General features: G+C 35.2%; 2 protein-coding genes and 1 pseudogene across 3 annotated transcripts; all 3 read right to left on the bottom strand.

The window, feature by feature from the left end:
• Positions 1-562: 562 nt before the first annotated feature.
• Positions 563-2,830, bottom strand: RPA1A (replication protein A 1A). Its single transcript, XM_086599686.1, has 2 exons — positions 2,450-2,830; positions 563-2,348 (listed from the first exon to the last, which is right to left on the bottom strand). Exons 1-2 carry the CDS (start codon positions 2,713-2,715, stop codon positions 833-835), a joined length of 1,782 nt encoding a protein of 593 aa, XP_086455812.1. The 5' UTR covers positions 2,716-2,830; the 3' UTR covers positions 563-832.
• Positions 2,831-3,987: 1,157 nt separating this feature from the next.
• Positions 3,988-7,807, bottom strand: LOC147506951 (thermospermine synthase ACL5-like). The gene is made up of 10 exons (XM_086599685.1): positions 7,487-7,807; positions 6,985-7,051; positions 6,809-6,903; positions 6,630-6,732; positions 5,616-5,704; positions 5,142-5,298; positions 4,852-4,927; positions 4,703-4,761; positions 4,368-4,504; positions 3,988-4,294 (listed from the first exon to the last, which is right to left on the bottom strand). The coding sequence occupies exons 1-10, from the start codon at positions 7,630-7,632 to the stop codon at positions 4,216-4,218; spliced, it is 1,008 nt and encodes a 335-aa protein (XP_086455811.1). The 5' UTR covers positions 7,633-7,807; the 3' UTR covers positions 3,988-4,215.
• Positions 7,808-15,972: 8,165 nt separating this feature from the next.
• On the bottom strand, positions 15,973-18,715 carry LOC147506950 (trimethyltridecatetraene synthase-like; annotated as a pseudogene). Its single transcript, XR_015217498.1, has 2 exons — positions 17,799-18,715; positions 15,973-16,749 (listed from the first exon to the last, which is right to left on the bottom strand). The product of XR_015217498.1 is annotated as a trimethyltridecatetraene synthase-like (transcript).
• Between the last annotated feature and the right edge of the window lie 28 nt (positions 18,716-18,743).

The following is an 18,743-nucleotide window of genomic DNA, read 5'->3' as shown; positions in this document are numbered from 1 at the left end:
TTGACTTTGGCTCATATTAAGTTTATGCAGTTGATGTTATCAGGCCAGAATTCGATCGACTAAACCCAAAAACCAATCATTTTGATCTGCTAATGCAGAGGTATTGTATTTACTGTTGTTTTGGTTCAGATAGTCATCGAATATCCTGTCTTGCCATGTCGAATACTCATTTTGTACCATTGACCATGAATGAACCGTTGTCACCTTCTTACTAGCGCTGCAACTTTACTAGGTGGTTTTATCCAATCGATCAGGTTGGTCAGCTTGCAAGTTTATAGGTCTCTTGCCATGTAGGCTCGATCGTTCGGTCATTAAGTAGAAAAAGTCCTGCTGCTTTTGAAGGCTACAACATCAGATTGTAAGATGTAAAGTTTAGTAGTCACGAATAAGTTAGAGCCTGGTTATATATGACCAATAATGTTATGTCCTTTTATCAAATCTTCAAAGTTCTCTTTAATATGCTTACAAATATGCTGTGATTGCAAGTCTTCCTGACACGGGTATTGAATTAAAAGCACATTCAACATCAAACAAGCATATAAAGCAGAACAACACATTTCAATAGCCTAAAATAAAGATTTCCTTCTGGTCAATCAGACAATACTTCAATAAACAAAACCTCTGAAGTTCAAGTGCAGCTACAATTTCTCAATCCTGTTTACAAGTTACAGTACCCATGGTGCCAGAAGTAATGTTCAAATCTATTGCATAATTGCTAATAATCGCAGAATGTTTTCCCTGTCAATGTTTCTATCACAAGTTCCTCTACTGTGTTTTATACTACAAAACTAATGAGTCCAATGAAGGACTTATATTTGTCATGTGGAGACCTTTAAATGATATCAAGCAAATATCTGCTTTCGGAAGAAGGATCAACTTTCTCCGCCTTCACAACAGTGATCTTCACCTTCTGCTCGTCACCATACATTTCTTCCTTGATTTTAAGCTTCAGCAAGAACTGGTTAAAAAGGCTACTACGGATAATTTCTTCAAACCTCACATCATCTTGCTCTTCGTATTTCAAAGAATACAACTCCTTTGCTGAGCATCCCAATATTTCCTCTCCGGACTCCTGGAAAGCTGTTACCCAGGTCAGCCCTGTATGGTCCTGCACTGCAGCTTGAATAAGGTATCTGTAGTCACACTCCTCAAAATCTTGATTGCATCTCTCACATTGCCATCTTGTCTCTCCCGACTTCACCACTTTCTTAGAGCACTGCCTATCTCCAATCATCAATGGGCAAGCAGTGTAACAGAAATTATCAGTCTTAACAAAAGATACAGATGCCTTCACTGTAACCCAATCTGGTTTGTCTGCCCTGCCAAGACCTTCTGCTTTTATCTGAGACACTGTCTTACGGATCTCGTTCCTTTGCGCCCCAGGCGCAAAATCTCTTGAGATGGACAAAAAAGCAACGTCCTTCCCACCTCTGTCAAACCAGTCTCTCAAGCTGTAGGCCTCAGGAAAATCTGGATTAATAAAGAGCTGGCTGGAGGATATGGTTCCTACTGATTTCCCACTGAAGTCACTCACCTTCCCTGCCTTAACAGCTAAGACTGGGGAAAGTCCAGAATCAACCATCTCTTGTAGCTCCCGACCTTCTCTGTTGCAGAACTCTCCCCAAAGAGTGAGCTCCACGCTCCGACCAGATTGATCCTTAAGGTTCAAAACCCTTCTCTGAGTTTCCATACCATTTTTTCTCATGATAGAGACCGAGGGGTTAACAGATGTTACAACACCAATAATATCAAGTATAGAATTGTTTTCAGTGTTCTCAATATCACTAATGGGTCTGAAGGAAAACTGCTGCTGTGGTATTGAGCTGTCTTCATCTGGACAAAGGTCCACTGTCGAGGCTGTTTCCAATAATATCTCCCACTCATTCTTCAGATGGTTGAAGTTCTTCTGAGCTGGCTTCAAGCTTCCCTTCGACACCATATACACTTTACCAACCTCAACCACATCATAAAACTTATCAACTAGACTATTAAAGCAAGTCACTCGTATTTCACCTCCGTCTGAATCAAGTAAATCGAAAGAGAACACTTTACCATCTCCCTTAGCATTGTTATATCGTCGAAGATCTCCTTTCGCCGTAACTCTAGCTTTAATAGCCCACCTTCCCTGATATGGATTCAAAGCAGCAATAGGTATAATTCTAGCTGGGGCTTCATTCTTCACAATCGCCCCGTGACTCCTATAATTTGGAGGTGGAGTAGGTTGGTAATGTGGTTGCACACTCTGCATTCTAGGTGAGGGCATAGTACAATTACCAGATTCTATTTTTGGATTGCCAATCATTTCGCAATCCGGTATTATAGTCTCCATATTCAATATAACAATAATCCTGCCAAAAAAAAAAAACATAAAACATAAAACGGAAAACTAAACCGATAAACTGTAAATATATATTTGATAGATGTCAAAAAAAAAAAAAAAAAAACTTACTGACGATTCTGAACATTGCTACAAATATAATCAATGAGTTGAATAACGGAGCCTTTTCTAACAACACCAGTTTTGACACGGTGATTGAGTTGAGTTGCCAACATGGCACTCTGAGTTGAAACTGAGTCAGATAACAATAAACGATACCGATCCTGTGAATTATTTTTACCAATAAGTTTTATGTCTATTACTTGAACAAGTGGTTTCAAGTTCAGATTCCCTTTTGTTATCTCCGTTATTGCGTTTGCCGTTAAATTTATCGGCATTTTGATTGATTCAGATCTAGGGTTTCCAATTTTGAAATTCAGAAATGAGATGAAAGAATGGAAAAATGGGGATGGATGGCGGGTAAGCCAAATATGTTGGTGAGTTTTGCAAATGGATATTGGGCTTGAGCTGAAATTTTTATTTGGGCTTTAATATTAAAATTTCAACTTCCAAGTGAAGCTTCTGTGCATTTCTCATTTATTCATTCGATTTGGATTTCTAAAAGAAGAAATCACATCACATTCATTTAGAGCATTCCCAATGCAAGTGAGTATGATGGGAAATTGAGAGTTTTCACGTTTTTGGAGCAAAAAATTCTTGCGCAATGCAAGGGTGATAAAGTCGGTGACTTCTAACCATAGTTCAAGATTTCGGAATTCTCGGAATTCCGATAAATCCAAAAACCGAAATCTAGTAAATTTCGACCCTATTATATTCGGAATTTCGAATTCTTTTGGAATTTCGATTATTTCGACACTATATTTGGAATTCCGTTTTTTTGGAAAAAATTCCAAAAAGTCAACGTTCTAATCATAACTATGCTTCTAACTAAGTCACAATGAGAATAGCACTTGCGAGATTTTCACTGAGTTGTGAGCTTCAGACGGAATGTTTTATTCCATCTCATGTGTTTTTTTTTTTATTTTTTCGTTTTTTTTTCCGGACGGAACGTGTTTTTTCAATGTTTTTTTAACTTCAGACGAGATGTTTCATTCCGTTTGGGTCGTTTTTTCGATTTTTACATTCAGACCCGTCCAAGATGTTTCATTCGATTTGAATTTCTAATAGAAGAAATCACATCACATGCATTTAGAGCATTCCCAATGCAAGTGAGTATGATGGGAAATTGAGAGTTTTCACTTCTTTGGAGCAAAAAATCCTTGTGCAATGCAATGGTGATAAAGTCGGTGACTTCTAACTAAGTCACAATGAGAATAGCACTTGCTACCGAGATTTTCACTGAGTTGTGAGCTTCGGACGGAATGTTTTATTCCGTCTCGTTTTTTATTTTTTTTATTTTTTTATTTTTTTCGGACCGTGTTTTTTCAAAAATTTAATTCCGTTTGGGTCGTTTTTTCGATTTTTACATTAAGACCCGTCCAAGGTTTAAAGTCACCTTTTCATTCACCTTTGCATTTGGGCAATATTTTCTTGTTTTTCACCACAAAGTAACAAAGAGGAGAAATAGTCCTACGTGGAGGTGAAAAAAAGTTGCTTATATTGGGAATGCTCTTAACTATTTTTAAGTAATGAGTGGAGAAAAAAAATGCTGATGTAAAATATAAGTTTATAATTTACACCTTTTTGATTCCTATACCCCCCACCATATGATAATAATAAGATAAGTAATTGTCACATTGTATGGAACCAATTGTTCAAACAGTGCAACTCTAATTTTAAAGTCTAGAATATAAATGGATTGAGGCTTGTTGAGTGACTTCTATGGAATATCAATTCATGATCTTGTATTCGCAAAGCCATCATCCTCTTTACTAGACTCAAGCACAGTAAGCCTTTCCATGACCATGTAGAAACCTTGCATCATCTTCTGTGTATACATGTGTTTCATTCAACAACCTGTAACTCAAACAAGTTTGCTGTTAGCTATCATCGCAAAATAATTTATCGATTTTAAAATTTGTCTACTTACGATTGGTGGACAATTTTGTTCATGGTGGTAGAGGACAGGAAGGTCGATCCATTGATATAGAGTAATTCCTCACCAACTCTTTCCTTGATCCTATTGTCGATTTGGCCGACTTCCAGTGAAAGTGGTTGATCTGAAGCCTGAGATCAAGGATGAATACATACATTTTAAATTAGTACCAGTTCAAACAATGCTCACAATTGTCCCTTTACCATACAAAGATGAACCAGGATATCCAACAAACAAGATTTTTAGAGAAAAGTTTGCTATTGCACCAAAAAATCACAAAGACAATGTCCGGCGCGGCATCCTAACAATCTGAAATTATGAATGCTTACCATGACCCAACCCCATGTATCAGCAAATGATGGAATATGAGCGGTATACACGATAACATCTGCAACCCAGTTCCACAAAAATTATTTTTCTACCATAAAAGTATCACTTAAAACTATTAAGTATTTCCTAATGAAATAAGGGTACTTACACTTGAAGACATTTCTCAAGGTATTATATATGGATGAGAAGACCTCTTTGTGTGTAAGAACACCAGCAGGTCCTGCCTGTGATTTCAAGAAGGGAACCAATGGTGACTAAATTAGAACTAAAGAAAAAACACAATACATATCTTAGTAAGATGTTTAACATCTTATCTCTTTTTTTCAGTCCCACAAAACTCTAGATTTTACAAGTAGTGACTTCAAGTGTCAAGAAAAGTGTCAGAATTGTTTATTAATGGATCTAGATTCAGATTATACAGCGTGGTGTAAGACTTACTTGGGTGACAAAGATGCCAGAGTCATTGAGCTTTGGCTTGAGAATTTTCTCATAGAAAGATTTTGTGTAGAGCTGATAACATGGACCTCCTTCAACAGGATCTGCCAAGTCTCCAACTATCAAGTCAAATTTCTCCTCCCTTTTCTCCAATTCAGCCCTACAAAAGACATCGTTGTAATCCATAATACATTTTAACATTCTCATGTTTCCGCATATTTTCCAACAATTTTTTCCTGATTGACTTGAAATAGCAAATTGACTTGCCAGAATAATAAGGACTAGATATTGGCTAACTACCCAGATTAAGTTCTAAAACTATGGTCATAATACTTAAAATGTATGAAATTAGAGCATAGTAAACTTTGTACGAAAATTCAGATGTTAAATCTTGGATTGCAACAACAAGAATAATAGTATATACTTCATAATGCTAATGATAAAATGATCCTATTGCCAATAACATAGATAACTCACTTGGCATCATTAATAACAAGGTCAAGTTTTTTGTTTCGGAATGCCTCCCAGTTTGCAGTCAGATATTTGCGACAAAAATCCACCACCTCCTGGAAAAGTTTCTTGAAATTGTTATAGGATAGAGATATATACTCTTCACAAAGTAAATTGAAGCAAAATGGTAAAACCTTTGGTGATACCAGATTTGGGCTCGAAAGTCGGTCAAAACCTTTTTAAAACAGACTTATGATACCAAGAAGATACATTTGGAGGCTTGAACCCACCAGCATTGAATTTTAGTTATGTAAATGGAATTTTGGATTTTTAATTTGAATAGATTTAAACCACACAACCATTCAAATATATATAAAAAGTTTGGATTTTTATTTATTTATAATAGGGGTTACATATATGAATCCTAATGACTAAAGCCATTCAAAGCAGGTGAGATATAAAATGGTGGGTAATTCACAACCAGGCTATGTCATTAGTCCCTTGTTAGTGGACTTGCGCAGAAATATTTAGAGCCATTGGCGATATTTTACGTGCTCCTGTATTTTATTTTTTGTGAGTATGGTATCACACAGGGACAACAACTCTATTTGGATTAGATCTTCATAAAATATGACCAAGTGGTATAATTTTGTTAGTACCCCCTAAGGACATTAAACCGAAATGGATATAGAAGACTAATTTTCACTTGACTTTAAATGTAGAAGGATGGCCACTTTCCCTCTCACATGATGTGACATGGAAATGTCAAGAATCTGAGCTAATTAATTTGTGATGAGATGTAAGTAGTAAGGAGAATTTGGTTGACTAATTTCATTGAGGATCAGAATCCAAATTTCAGAGTCATCAATTTTGGATTATTTGGCGATATGAGGCGTTTTTTTTTCGGGGCGTTGAAAACGTGAAATGGGCCATTTTTAGAGTTCATGCAAAAATTGTAGAGTGAAAATCCTTGGAGTTTCTGAGATTTTTCATGGAATCTTTGAGAGTGCAGTCTCCCCTCTGTGCCCTCTTTATACATACCTGATCAATATCAGACATTACAACTTTCTCTATGTTCTTGTGCTTTAACACTTCTCTTGCAGCGGATCCTTCACCACCTCCCATAATAAACACCGTCTTGGGACTGAAATAAATTAATAATTATGAGCCATTATTGGCAAAATCTTCTAAAAGTTTTAAACAAAGAAATAATTAATTACTTGGGATGGTAAACAAGAGGTGGATGAATCAAGCATTCATGGTAAACAAATTCATCTGTTTCAGCACTTTGCATCTTTCCATCAATTACCAAAGCCTGATTCAAATCAAAACAATTGATCAACTTTATTACAAAATTATATAGTTTGTAATATTAGACCATGTTTAAACCACCAACCTTTCCGAAATGCTTAGTGTCCAAAAGAGCTATTTCTTGATATTCACTTACTCCTCTATGCAGAATACTGAAAGGTAAACACAATTCTTGGTTAATATTAACATGTAATGTGAAGTACAAATACATAAGCAGGGTAAAAAGAAGTTTCAGTAAAAAAAACTCTAATAGAATTGGGAATCAAAAAGCGTACGAAGTGAGTCAACCATGTATGCTCACGTTTTTAACAGAGGACACGTTTTTTGGGTCTCAAATGTTTGGTAGAAAAATATTTGACCACTCAAAAATTGTTCGAGGACACCAAATGAAATTCTAAAATTGCTTAACAACATCATACAAAATTTTAAAAGCACTCTAGTCAAAAATTGTTCGAGGACACCAAATGAAATTCTAAACTTGCTTAACAACATCTAGGTAGACCCCGACCCCTTTCTAACCAGTTTGTAAAAATTGAAAAAAAGTAAAAAACTTGAAAAGTCTATTAATGTTTGGCATAGGTATGAACCTGTTGAGAGCAAAAGACCACTTGAGATCATCATCAATTACTTCCTCATACCAACAACATTCTTGGTTAGTATCTTCATTAGGAGTCTCATCAAGACCATTAGAAAGAACATGATTGGAAGGAAAAATCTCAACAGCTTCCCCCATGGTTTAAAGTCTGAAGGTTAAAAAGCAATAGAACAGATAAAGGGAGATGAGTTTGAGAGTGAAGAAAGATTGTTAGAAATGAAACAGAAACGGTGTGGATTTATAGTACATTTAGTGAGAGGAAAAAAAAAAGAGATGCCAATGCCATATAGGGGAGAGTGGGGATTTGCTTGCATGAGGAGGCCAAAACGAGCTAAATTTTAGGTGGCAAAGCGTGATATCAAGTGGGGTCCATTTCACCCACGCCACTGTTATATGACACGTGGAAAATATTTCCTTAAAGACCTAAAGTAAAGGATTGAGACAGTGGGATTTCTTTGATACCTATATATGTGTTGCATATGTTTAATGACTAATTAATTTCCATACTAGGTCCTAAAACTGTGGGATTAAGGGGGATTAATTTCCATACTATTTATCATCATGTTTTATGGAGGTTTGATTGATCGATCCCGGCCAATGCTGTTAAATTTTTTAGGAATCCATCTTAATTGGTTATGGAGATGTCGTTCCTAATTGACAAAAACGTGGCATATTTCTAGTTTGGGAGCATAATTTTGTAGGTTAGAGTACAATTTTGATCGTCGCCTAGGTAGGAAGAATTGAAGTACTCTTCAAAGCACCTATTCATTGTACGACAAGATCTTAGATAAATCTCGAGAAACTTTTACGTAGCTAGGCAAATTTTTATGAAATGTTTCAAAATTTATAACGGCTATGCCACTTGGTGGTACCAAAATTCTATAACAACCGAATCTTTTGAATTGAATTTGTGAACACACTGACGTGGCACTCATCAGGCAGGGATGCGTGTGTATTGGTCAAAGAAGTACTAAAAATCAAAGTCTCTCTGCTTGCCACGTCACTGTGTTCACAAATTCGGTTCAAAAGTGTGAATTGTTGTAGAAACACTCTACACTCCTTGGTGGTATGAGAAAAATACAAATTTACAACAAAACAATTGGAACCAAAGTTGGTTTCATTGGATTGAATAGTTCTTATCCCCTCATTGAATTGTTTCCGTTTTTTTTTGGTTAAGATGAAGGTACAAGTGGCAGGAATGAGAAACTTCTTCCCATCCAAATATGATTATATGAAGAAATCACACTAAAATTAAAACAAATAAAAATAAATTTAGAGGGATGCAGGTTATGTAGGTGGTGGGTCCAATTATTGTCTGAGGGAAACCTGTCGAGCGTGGTGATTCCACTAAGACCACTACAATAAGTAGATTTTTGTGGAGAGTCCACTCTACTACACTCTCTATCCTACACCATCATAACACCATGTCTTTGCGTGCAGATTCTCACTTTTTCTTTCACCAACTCTAAATTACTTACTTACCCAAAGTTCTATTCTAAATTTCTAATCAGAGAAGTTGCTATTTTCTTAAAACATTGGTAATTAAAGATAAAACATTTTAGGTTGCTTTAATCTGATACCATTTATGCACAATGGTTAGAGATTATTTAGGAAAATTACTAAAATTATTGGAGTTTCATTTAAGGCTATCTGTTATGCTATGTGCCTATATCTAAGTTTGAATTCAAAAACATAATTTTTTTTTAAGTTAATTCAAAAACATAAATGTTAACTATAATATTGGTTAATTATTTTAGCATAATAAGCTTTTGTTATGAACTTAATTATGATCCAAATACAACTCATGAAATCGCAATAAATTACAACTAACTATTAATTGTTTTATAATCAGTGAACTTTGATCCTACAAAAATGACTATCATAATCCGCACTCTTGATTTAGATATCATATAGGAATGCCATTTAACACAAAAAATTATAGATATAACTAAAATATTTATCTTAGCATAAGTCTGAGATTTAAATATCAGACGGGATTTAAAGAGGGAACATATCATGTAAGTTTCATCGAGAAAAAAAACATGTAAGAACAACTATAGTTTGGGATTTTTTCAGAATTCCATAAATTTGGAAAATTGAAATTCATAATATTTCGACTTATATCATATTTTGATTTCGACTAAATATTTCAAAACTCAAATTGTTTTTTCTTTTTTTTGAAAAATTAAAATATCCAGCGAAATTTCGATATTCCGTTCGGAATTATAAACACAAATAACATCTATCATCATGAATTATCAAGATTTGGCTAAATATTTTTGGCATTTGACTTCCAATTTTTTTAATTACATCTAATTACTAATTATTGTGATAATAATTACATCGGCTGATATCATCATCTATCATTTCCTTCCTTTCCAAACGTTTCTTTTTCCAGTCATTGGCTGATTCTGGTAATGTATCTTGGCCTGGGACAAGCTAAGACCCTAAGAAAGTGCTCGCTTTATTTCTCTTGAGGAAATTAAGGAGAGAGCATATGAAGTGATACTTAATCAAGTAATTGGATGTTATGGTCATTTTCCATTGCAAGGGCGGCTTCTCCTTTTTCTTTCAGGGTTTACTTACTTCCAAAGTCAAAACTTTAGAGTGAGGGTGGGCAGAGGCCTCTTGGTGTCTGGTCTCTGGTCTAGTACAAGGTCAAAACATTTTTAACATATTTCTGTGTCATTGTCTCAAAAAGTCAAAACTATGTCATTGTCTCAAAAATTCAAAACAACAATACGAGATATTTGCCTAACCGAGTTGGATTGGCTCCAGCTACCCCGAGGATGATCCGAAACCGTTGGATGTGTGATCCAATGGTCTAAAAATTAAAAACAAAAAAAATGAGAGAGAAAATGAGAAAATGTTGTATTTTTAGACCGTTAGATCACCCATTCAACAGCCGCAGGCCTCGCCGACATTCTCGGGTAGACAACTTGATTGGATTTGGCCATCTAACATATTTCTCTATGTCATTGTATTGGATTTGACCACTTATGACACAAAGTCTAGTCTAGTCTAATCTATAGAATGAAAGACGTCTTAATTTAGGTACATATAGTCTAGTCTATTTTATTTATTTTTTTGCTAACTCAGTGTCCGAATCAGTTATGCATACCTCGACTAATCCCGAAAGCTTTAATTGGAAATTCGACTAGATACTGCCTCGCAATAGATTGAGGCTAATCGAACTAATAAACTGACCACTAGTCTATTATAGAACAGTAGCTGACTTGCAAAGGATTCCATTGGTTAGCACTTAGCAGGAAATGTTGCTTCTAATATTAGGGGAAAGTGGATATCCAAATATTCGAATTTATATTCGAAAAATTGGATATTATCTTAAAATTTTGGATATCAGATATCGGATTCGGATTCGGTAATTTTTTATGTCCGAACTGGTTTTGTATACAGATTCGGATATTGTCATATCCGCATCCGAAAATATCCGATCCAATTTAAAAAATTAATAGTTATTATATATAATTTATTTATTTATTTATTATTGTATAAAATATTATATAAAATTATAAACTAATAATATAAAACTATAATAACAAAATAATAATAATAAATGACAAATATATATATTTATAATAGTTTTTATAGTGGTAAAATGAATTATTCAAAGCAAATAAAATTTTAATTAATATTAATTTTCGGATCGGATATTATTCGATATCCGATTCAGATAAATTTTTAATATCCGTCGGATTCGGATTCAGATATCAGTATAAATTTTCATATTCAAATTTGCTATCCGTTTGCACCCATATTCTACTATAATCATGGGCTTTGGGCCTAAAATATTTCTCCTTTCACCAAAGCCTTTCATCTAGTAGCTACACGCCTGTACATGTATTATATCTCTCAATTTTAGGTGATGAAAAAGTAGGCATTTATTGCCGTCAAAATGTGTTTATCTCCTTGGTCAAAGGGACGGGAAGTGACGCAAATAATAGATATTTGAATCTACATTGAAGATGCCTTCTCGATACTACTCAAGCCAAACTATAAATTCATTAGAGCATCTCCAATGGAGAGTGTATATATACACTTCCATATAGGTGTCACTAGGATTTTATAACCCCTCTTAGGGCATCTCTAATGGGAGGTGTAAAATAGGCTCCACCTAAGTGTCATTAGGATTTTTACAACTCCAATTGCAAATTATTGTATAACCCATAAATATTCACTCTCTATTATTCCTAATGGAAAAATGTAAAAAAGTTTAATTTTAAACTCGGATGACAATTAAAGAATGATGTCACTTCAAGTGTCGTTCGAGTTTAAAATTTTCAAATTATGACTTTAGAAATATATAGGGACGACACTCCAAGTGACATCCGAATATTTCTTTTATTTAAACGTATGTTCAAGTGTCGCCCGGGCTATTTATCAATTGATAGTGAGATAGGAAATTTCCCACCCCCTCTATCAACTAATAGTCTATTACCTACGGTTTAACACTCCCATTGGATAGAGTTTTTTTACACTTGGAGTGTAAACTTTCCAATCTATAAAACCCCCATTGGAGATGTTTTACACACTAATAGTTTTCACACCCAAAATGGTATCCAAAGCAACAAAACTCATGAGTTTGTAAAATTAAAAATTTAACAAAACTCAATAGTCAAAATCCGTCGCAAATTGGTTTAACTAAAAAAGAAATAAAATGCATGTCACTTCACTTCGAGTAACGTCCGTGGTTAACTAAAACTAATGTAGCTAATAAATGATGGTCTTTGCTCGTCACAAACGTTACAATTCTCAAAAAACAAAAAACAGGCGTGAGTTTATGTGACGTTTGAATTTTCCTTTAGTTGGGACTTTAGTTCAAGTGACGCCCGAAATGTTTATTAACTAATAACATGATGGAGAAATTCCTCACTCCCTCTATTAACTATTAGTTTATCACTTGAGATTTACACCCCATTGAAAACACTTTATTGACATTTGGAATGTAAATTTTACACTTTAAACAATTTATACCCCCATTTGAGATCCCATTACATGATTTGAAATAAATCTAAGACGATTAACCAAAATACATCTCCAACATGATGATGCCCAAATCCCCAAGGCCCAAACTAACGATAGAATATACAAAATGGATCACACAGAATAAACGTGTAGTGGCAGGCGAGGTTGAGCTACAGCTACAAGCAGGACTTTCCTAGTTAACGTAAGCCCAAAAACTTCCTTCATATCTAAATCTTGAGGTTTCATTTGGTTGGGCAAATTCCAGCCTTTCCAGGTGAATCCATATAAAAGATTAGCCAAACTAGGGTCGTCAACCAACTTTAGCCCAAGACAATAGCTAGCCCGGACACATTCTCCTCCCTAATCGAAAAGGCAATAGGCCAATAGCTCAAAATCCTGTCCCTTGACATCAATATATCTTCCCATGAATCTCTCGGGACGGAACTCATTTGGTGCATCCCACAATGTCGGATCTCTCCCTATGCTTACAATTACCCACGTTCCTTTAAGAATTATACCCATGAATTTTGCAATTTTCGCCAGCCAAATGCAAATGGTAGTGGTTCTATTTAGACCCCCTTAATAATTCTATAGGGACTCCATATCTTATGTGGCATCCAAATTATATTTCTCTTTCTAATAATAAAAAACAAACAAATAACTAATAACTTATCCAATTAAATAACTAACACCCGAAATAGTAACAAATAAATAATAAAAAATTTGTCTATATTTCCACAAATAAATTAAACAAAAAAAAAAAAAGATAAAGAAAAGTGAAAAAATAAAAATAAAACCCAAAGCCCTAAAAAAAGTTGGGCTCTCAAAAAAATTCACCTTCGTCATTCTCAATCCTCTCACTCTCTTTATTGTCACAATTTTTTATTTTATTTTTATTTTTTTATCACTTTAGTTTACATTAATTTTCTATTGACTTAAACAAATATTTGGATAATTATATATATAAAAAAAAATATGATGATTTGTTTCATAAGTACACCCAATTCATCTTTTTTTGGGAGTTAATGTTTATTTTTCTTTATTTTCTTTCTTTCTTTGGTTGATTTGTTTGTGAAAATATAGGCAATTTTTTTATTTGTTGGTTATTTTGGTTTTAGTGATTTAATTAGGTATGTTATTTGGCATTGATTTATTTCTATGTTTGTTTTTTGAATTTTCGAAAGAGAATGAGATTTTGATGCCCACTTAAGAAATGGAGTCCCAAGGAAGTTATTGAGGGAGTATGGATAGAACTACTATTTTATGCAGGTAGATTTGGATTATCTTTTTCTTCAACCCATCTACTTTTCCCTACCACTCTTTATAGCATGTTCGAAACATTTGGGCGGTTTTAACAATTTAGTCATCGCACATTCTATCATTGTTGTCTCAGTCCCACCTGCTAATAGCTCCTGGAATAGTTAGGAATAAATAACCAGTTGTCACTTTTGAGAACAGATATGTGTGAAAATTTCACAGTCCAGTTAATGTAATGCACTGTCTCTAGGTGAACATTGCCCTCTCAGATTTTTCTTTCTTCCCACAATCTTGAGTGGTTTGTTACATTTTTCAATTTTTTTCCAAACCAATAAAATACATAATTAACGAACTTTATCTGTGGAAAAAGAAGGCAACATTTTACTTGATTGCGAGATAGTTTATTAAGAGGGTAAATTCCTGATTCGGCCATGATAATGTCATTTTGTTCCTAATCCGGCCATTGTCAGCAACTTAATGCAAAAAGTTGCTGACATTACCCCACTAGTTGCTGATAAAATGTACTGAGTTGCAATTTGTGGCAACACATTGACATTATCACGGCTGAATCAGGAATTTACCCTTATTAAGATCGATTGGATCATCAGCTACTTGCAACAGTACATCCAACATATCCTCACCAACAAACTCCGTCAAGCGAACTTGTCTTTTCGTGATGTGTTCTTTTATTGCTTGCTTGAGAAAATGATCAATTTTGTTACTGACTACCTTCATTCGTTTCACAACCCTTGCAACTCTAAGAAATTAATCCAAGGTATAAAATCGCCAATGATCGGCACCCCATTAAGAAACATCCATTCATCTAACATCTTCTTGCAGTCATCAGATTCACCCATGCATAGTACAAAATATCAAGATATGGATATTTATCGATACTCAATTTCTGAATATGTATCGTGGATATATTTCTCTCTTTGAAGATATTTGACATTGTTTCACATGCAAATATCGTGGATATATCTAGAATATCGACAAATATCGTAGATATTGTGGATATTTATTGATATATTATGATACATTATTTATATTTATTTGAAATATAATGGTAAATATTAAATAAAATTGTTATATATACAAAATATCGTTAAATATCTCCAAATATCACAAAATATCCCCAAATATCACAAATATAGTAAATATCGTCAAAATATCACTGATATTTGCAGTCATATATATCTCTGAACATATCGTGATATTTATATATCTTTCTCTGAAATCTGGATAGATATCCCCAAATATCGGGATATTTTGTACTATGCACCAATGTACTTCTTACCCAGAACCATTAAATTCTGGTTATATTGTGGAGGCTGAAGTTTGCAAAGTGGTCTTTTAGTGTAATCGGGTTCCCACGCGATGCATAAATAATAAAGAGAAAAGCATGGAACTCTTCAATCCTTATGTACTCATAAGAATTAAGTTTGTTTTTTGCTAAATAACTCCAGAGTGCATAGTTTACGTTTATAGTGCCAATTCTACACTGTAAGGAGGCCATAGCAGATTGCTGTGGCCGTAGTTTGTGTACTTGCCAGCGGAGGACTTTGAATTGGTCTTGTGGCTAAGTTCAAATCATGGATTTTGAGAAATTGTTTGGCCATCTCTGCAGCCCACAATTACTGGAAGTGAACCGAATTCGAGTTGCATTATAGGTTCATACTTTAGGGATAGTTCATGGATAGATTAATCATGGATATATATATAAATAAACACCTAAAATTAATTAGGATTAAGTTTGTAAAGATGGGCAATCACGCATTGCAGTGAAATATCCATTTCACCTACCGAGTATTCACTTGGCTAATTTTATTGAACATGGCTTTCACAAGATATTTTATAAATCCTCTAACTTGTACGTGGATACCTTATGTGAATAAGTTGATGTTAACTCGACTGATCATTTACGTAATGTCCTCAGTATCGTATAAAACAATGATGGAATCGAGAATGAGTTTCTGACCATCAAATATGTGTAAGATTATGAGAGAACATTTCACCGATAGCTGAAAAAGAAGATCGATGTTGGGTGCAAGTCAAAGATGAAGTATCAGGGGTTCAAAGAGAAGTAGAGAACTGAATGCAGTAATTTGGTCTGAAGCGGGTAAATTTAAAAACATATCATCTCTATGAAACTATGACGTTGATTCTTTTCTACACCAGCAAAACAGACAAACAAGCATCTACTACAAGATAGTACTATAGATCGAGAGCTCGAGAGAGAAAACTATTTTAATCTTTTACAAATTTATTTATTGTCCAATAACATTACAGATGTCCCAGAATATCAGATGTCCAGATTATTATTTTGTAAATAGCAACACAACAACAACAGGGACACATTCCAAGTTGTACAAACACTAAATTACACGGCTGAATAGAAGCTATGTGGTAGACGACGTTCAGCTACAACGACCAGTGGAACTTTTTTTGGTACAGAGAGCCCAAAAACTTCTTCCATATTCAAATCCCAAGGTTTCATTTGATTAGGCAATTCCCAAGTGAATCCATGTAAAAGATTAGCCAAACCAGACTCAGGAACTTCAGCCCAAGATTATAGCCTGGACACATCCTCCTCCCAGATCCAAAAGGGAGTAGCTCGAAATTTTGACCCTTTACATCAATTGCTCTTCCCATGAATCTCTCAGGTCGGAATTCATTTGGTGCATCCCACAACGTCGGGTCTCGCCCAATGCTCCATGTACTTACAATTATTCGTGCTCCCTGTACAATGTCGTAGCCATGAACTTTACAATTTTCACGAGCCAAGTGCGGCGGTAGCAATGGTGTCACTGGGTGCATTCTCATTGTCTCATGCAGTATACTTTTTATGTATGGCAAGTTTGGCATGTCTTTCTCCTCTACCCATCTATTTCTCCCAATCACCCTATCTAGCTCTTCTGTTGCTTGTTCAAAAATCTGAGGTTGTTTCAACAGTTCCGACATTGCCCATTCTATTACGGTTGTTGGGGACTCAGTCCCACCTGCTAATAGGTCCTAACAACAAACAAAGAATGTTACAGAGCTTCTTCTACGAAAGTTGAAAATTACAAGATGCATCCAAAAGGAATAAAATGAGCGGTGGTAGTAGCTTCTATGAAAGTTGAATAAATGCCAAGGACGACTTACCATTTCAAGAATAATTTCCCTGAAAAAAAATATGAGAGCGCAGTTATAATTAAAAATTGCACCCCTTTGTTTTTTTGGGATACAGAGTCCAGATACACTAGCCTCTGTGTTAAAAGACAAGGTTTTCCGAATTCCTAAGATCAAATAGGTTTATAGTGTCACGTTTTATTTATATTCCCAAGTTAAAGCAACATCTTCGTTAATAAAGCATTATGGTGCAACTCTCTAAAGGTGTGGATCAATATATATCATTTCTTCTGAAAATTAAAAGTTAAAAGGGTCCCTTAACATCAATATCTCTACCCAGGAATCTCTCGGGACGGAACTCATTTGGTGCATCCCACAATGTCGGATCTCTCCCTATGCTCCATGTATTTTATTAGTACTCGTGTTCCCTGAAGGATGTCATATCCTTGAATTTTGCAATTTTTGCGAGCAAAGTGTGGTGCTAGCATTGGTGCCAGTGGGTGCATTCTCATCGTCTCTTTTACTATACATTTTAAGTACGGAAGGTTTGGGATGTCTTTCTCCTCCACCCATCTATTTCTACCAATCACCCTATCCAGCTCTGCAGTTACTTGTTTATAAATTTGTGGTTGTTTCAATACTTCTGACATTGCCCATTCTATTGTGATTGCTGTGGCATCAGTCCCACCGGCTAATAGGTCCTAATGACGAATACAATGTATTAATAAGAGTCCTTTAGGAGCAGCTGATGTAAATAAAAACATGCACCCGGCCAGGGGGAGGAAAATAAGTTACTGAAAAGTTGGAGCATTAGACACAATTCAACTTTTTAAAGGGGAGTGGCTCCTTAGCATTTCTCCATATAATAATCAGTTTTCGAATATAAATGGTGAAAGTTTGAAAAATAATGCAGAAAAAAAATAGAAATGGTGATAGTAAAGCAATTATACCAGGGTAAGGGCTTTGACTTGATTTCGGGATAGTTTGAGCTCAGGCTTGGGATTATCAGCTGATAACTGCAACAATACTTCCAACATATCCTTAGGCAAGTGATCTTGTCTTTTCGCAATGTGTTCTTCTAGTGCGTGCTCGAGAAAATGATCAATTTTGTTACGCAGTGCCTTCATCCGTTTCACATACCCTTGCAAGTCTAAAAAATTAATCCATGGTATCAAGTCCCCGATGTTCAACACCCCATTAAGCAAGAGCCACTCCTCCAATATCTTCTTGAGCTCGTCAGATTCACCCAAGTACTTCTTACCCAAAATCATCCTCGTTATGTTGTTAAGGGTTAAGCTCGAGATGTGATGTCTCAATGTAATTGGGTTACCACAGGAAGTGTAGAGATCATTAAGGAAAAGACGTAACTCTTCAGCTCGTATGTACTCATAAGAATCAAGTCTTTTCATGCTAAATAACTCCAAGAAGAATATTTTACGTGCATAGCGCCAATATACACCGTAAGGAGACCATAGCATATCGTTGTGGTCATACGCTGTGTACTTTCCAGCAGAGGACTTTGGTCGTGAGGAGAAATTCAGATCATGGTCCTTGAGGAACTGTTCGGCCATCTCTACTGATGAGCCAACTACAACTGGAAAAGAACCAAACTGGAGTTGCATTATGGGACCATATTTTTGTGACAGATCATGGATGGATAGATGTGGAAGGGAGCTGATGAGGTTAAGGTTTCCGATGATTGGCCATGGTTTTGGACCAGGTGGTCGGTTTAAACGAGGACGGAATCTGAAGCCCTTGAAGAATAGTACCAAAGTTACTAATGCTGCACCAGATAGCAACCATGAAAGAAGCTCCATTATTTACGTATTGGTATCGGTTGAGGCTCATATATCCAACCATTGAATATATTATATGTTTATTCCCTAAGAATGAAT

This window comes from Coptis chinensis, chromosome 3 (genome assembly GCF_015680905.1).
Source record: "Coptis chinensis isolate HL-2020 chromosome 3, ASM1568090v1, whole genome shotgun sequence".
Taxonomy (NCBI): Eukaryota; Viridiplantae; Streptophyta; class Magnoliopsida; order Ranunculales; family Ranunculaceae; genus Coptis; species Coptis chinensis.
The sequence above is the reverse complement of the archived record's forward strand: the minus strand, read 5'-3'. Positions and strand labels throughout refer to the sequence as shown.

What these genes read in the sequence shown, in the direction of transcription:
- RPA1A (XM_086599686.1), bottom strand. Translation starts at nt 2,715, where the DNA reads ATGCCGATAAATTTAACGGCAAACGCAATAACGGAGATAACAAAAGGG. An exon ending in AGCAATGTTCAGAATCGTCA is followed by an intron (nt 2,349 to 2,449) that starts GTAAGTTTTTTT and finishes TTTTTTTGGCAG; the next exon opens with GATTATTGTTATATTGAATA.
- LOC147506951 (XM_086599685.1), bottom strand. Translation starts at nt 7,632, where the DNA reads ATGGGGGAAGCTGTTGAGATTTTTCCTTCCAATCATGTTCTTTCTAAT. An exon ending in CTGGCATCTTTGTCACCCAA is followed by an intron (nt 4,928 to 5,141) that starts GTAAGTCTTACA and finishes TTGAAATCACAG; the next exon opens with GCAGGACCTGCTGGTGTTCT. An exon ending in ATACATGGGGTTGGGTCATG is followed by an intron (nt 4,505 to 4,702) that starts GTAAGCATTCAT and finishes CCTTGATCTCAG; the next exon opens with GCTTCAGATCAACCACTTTC.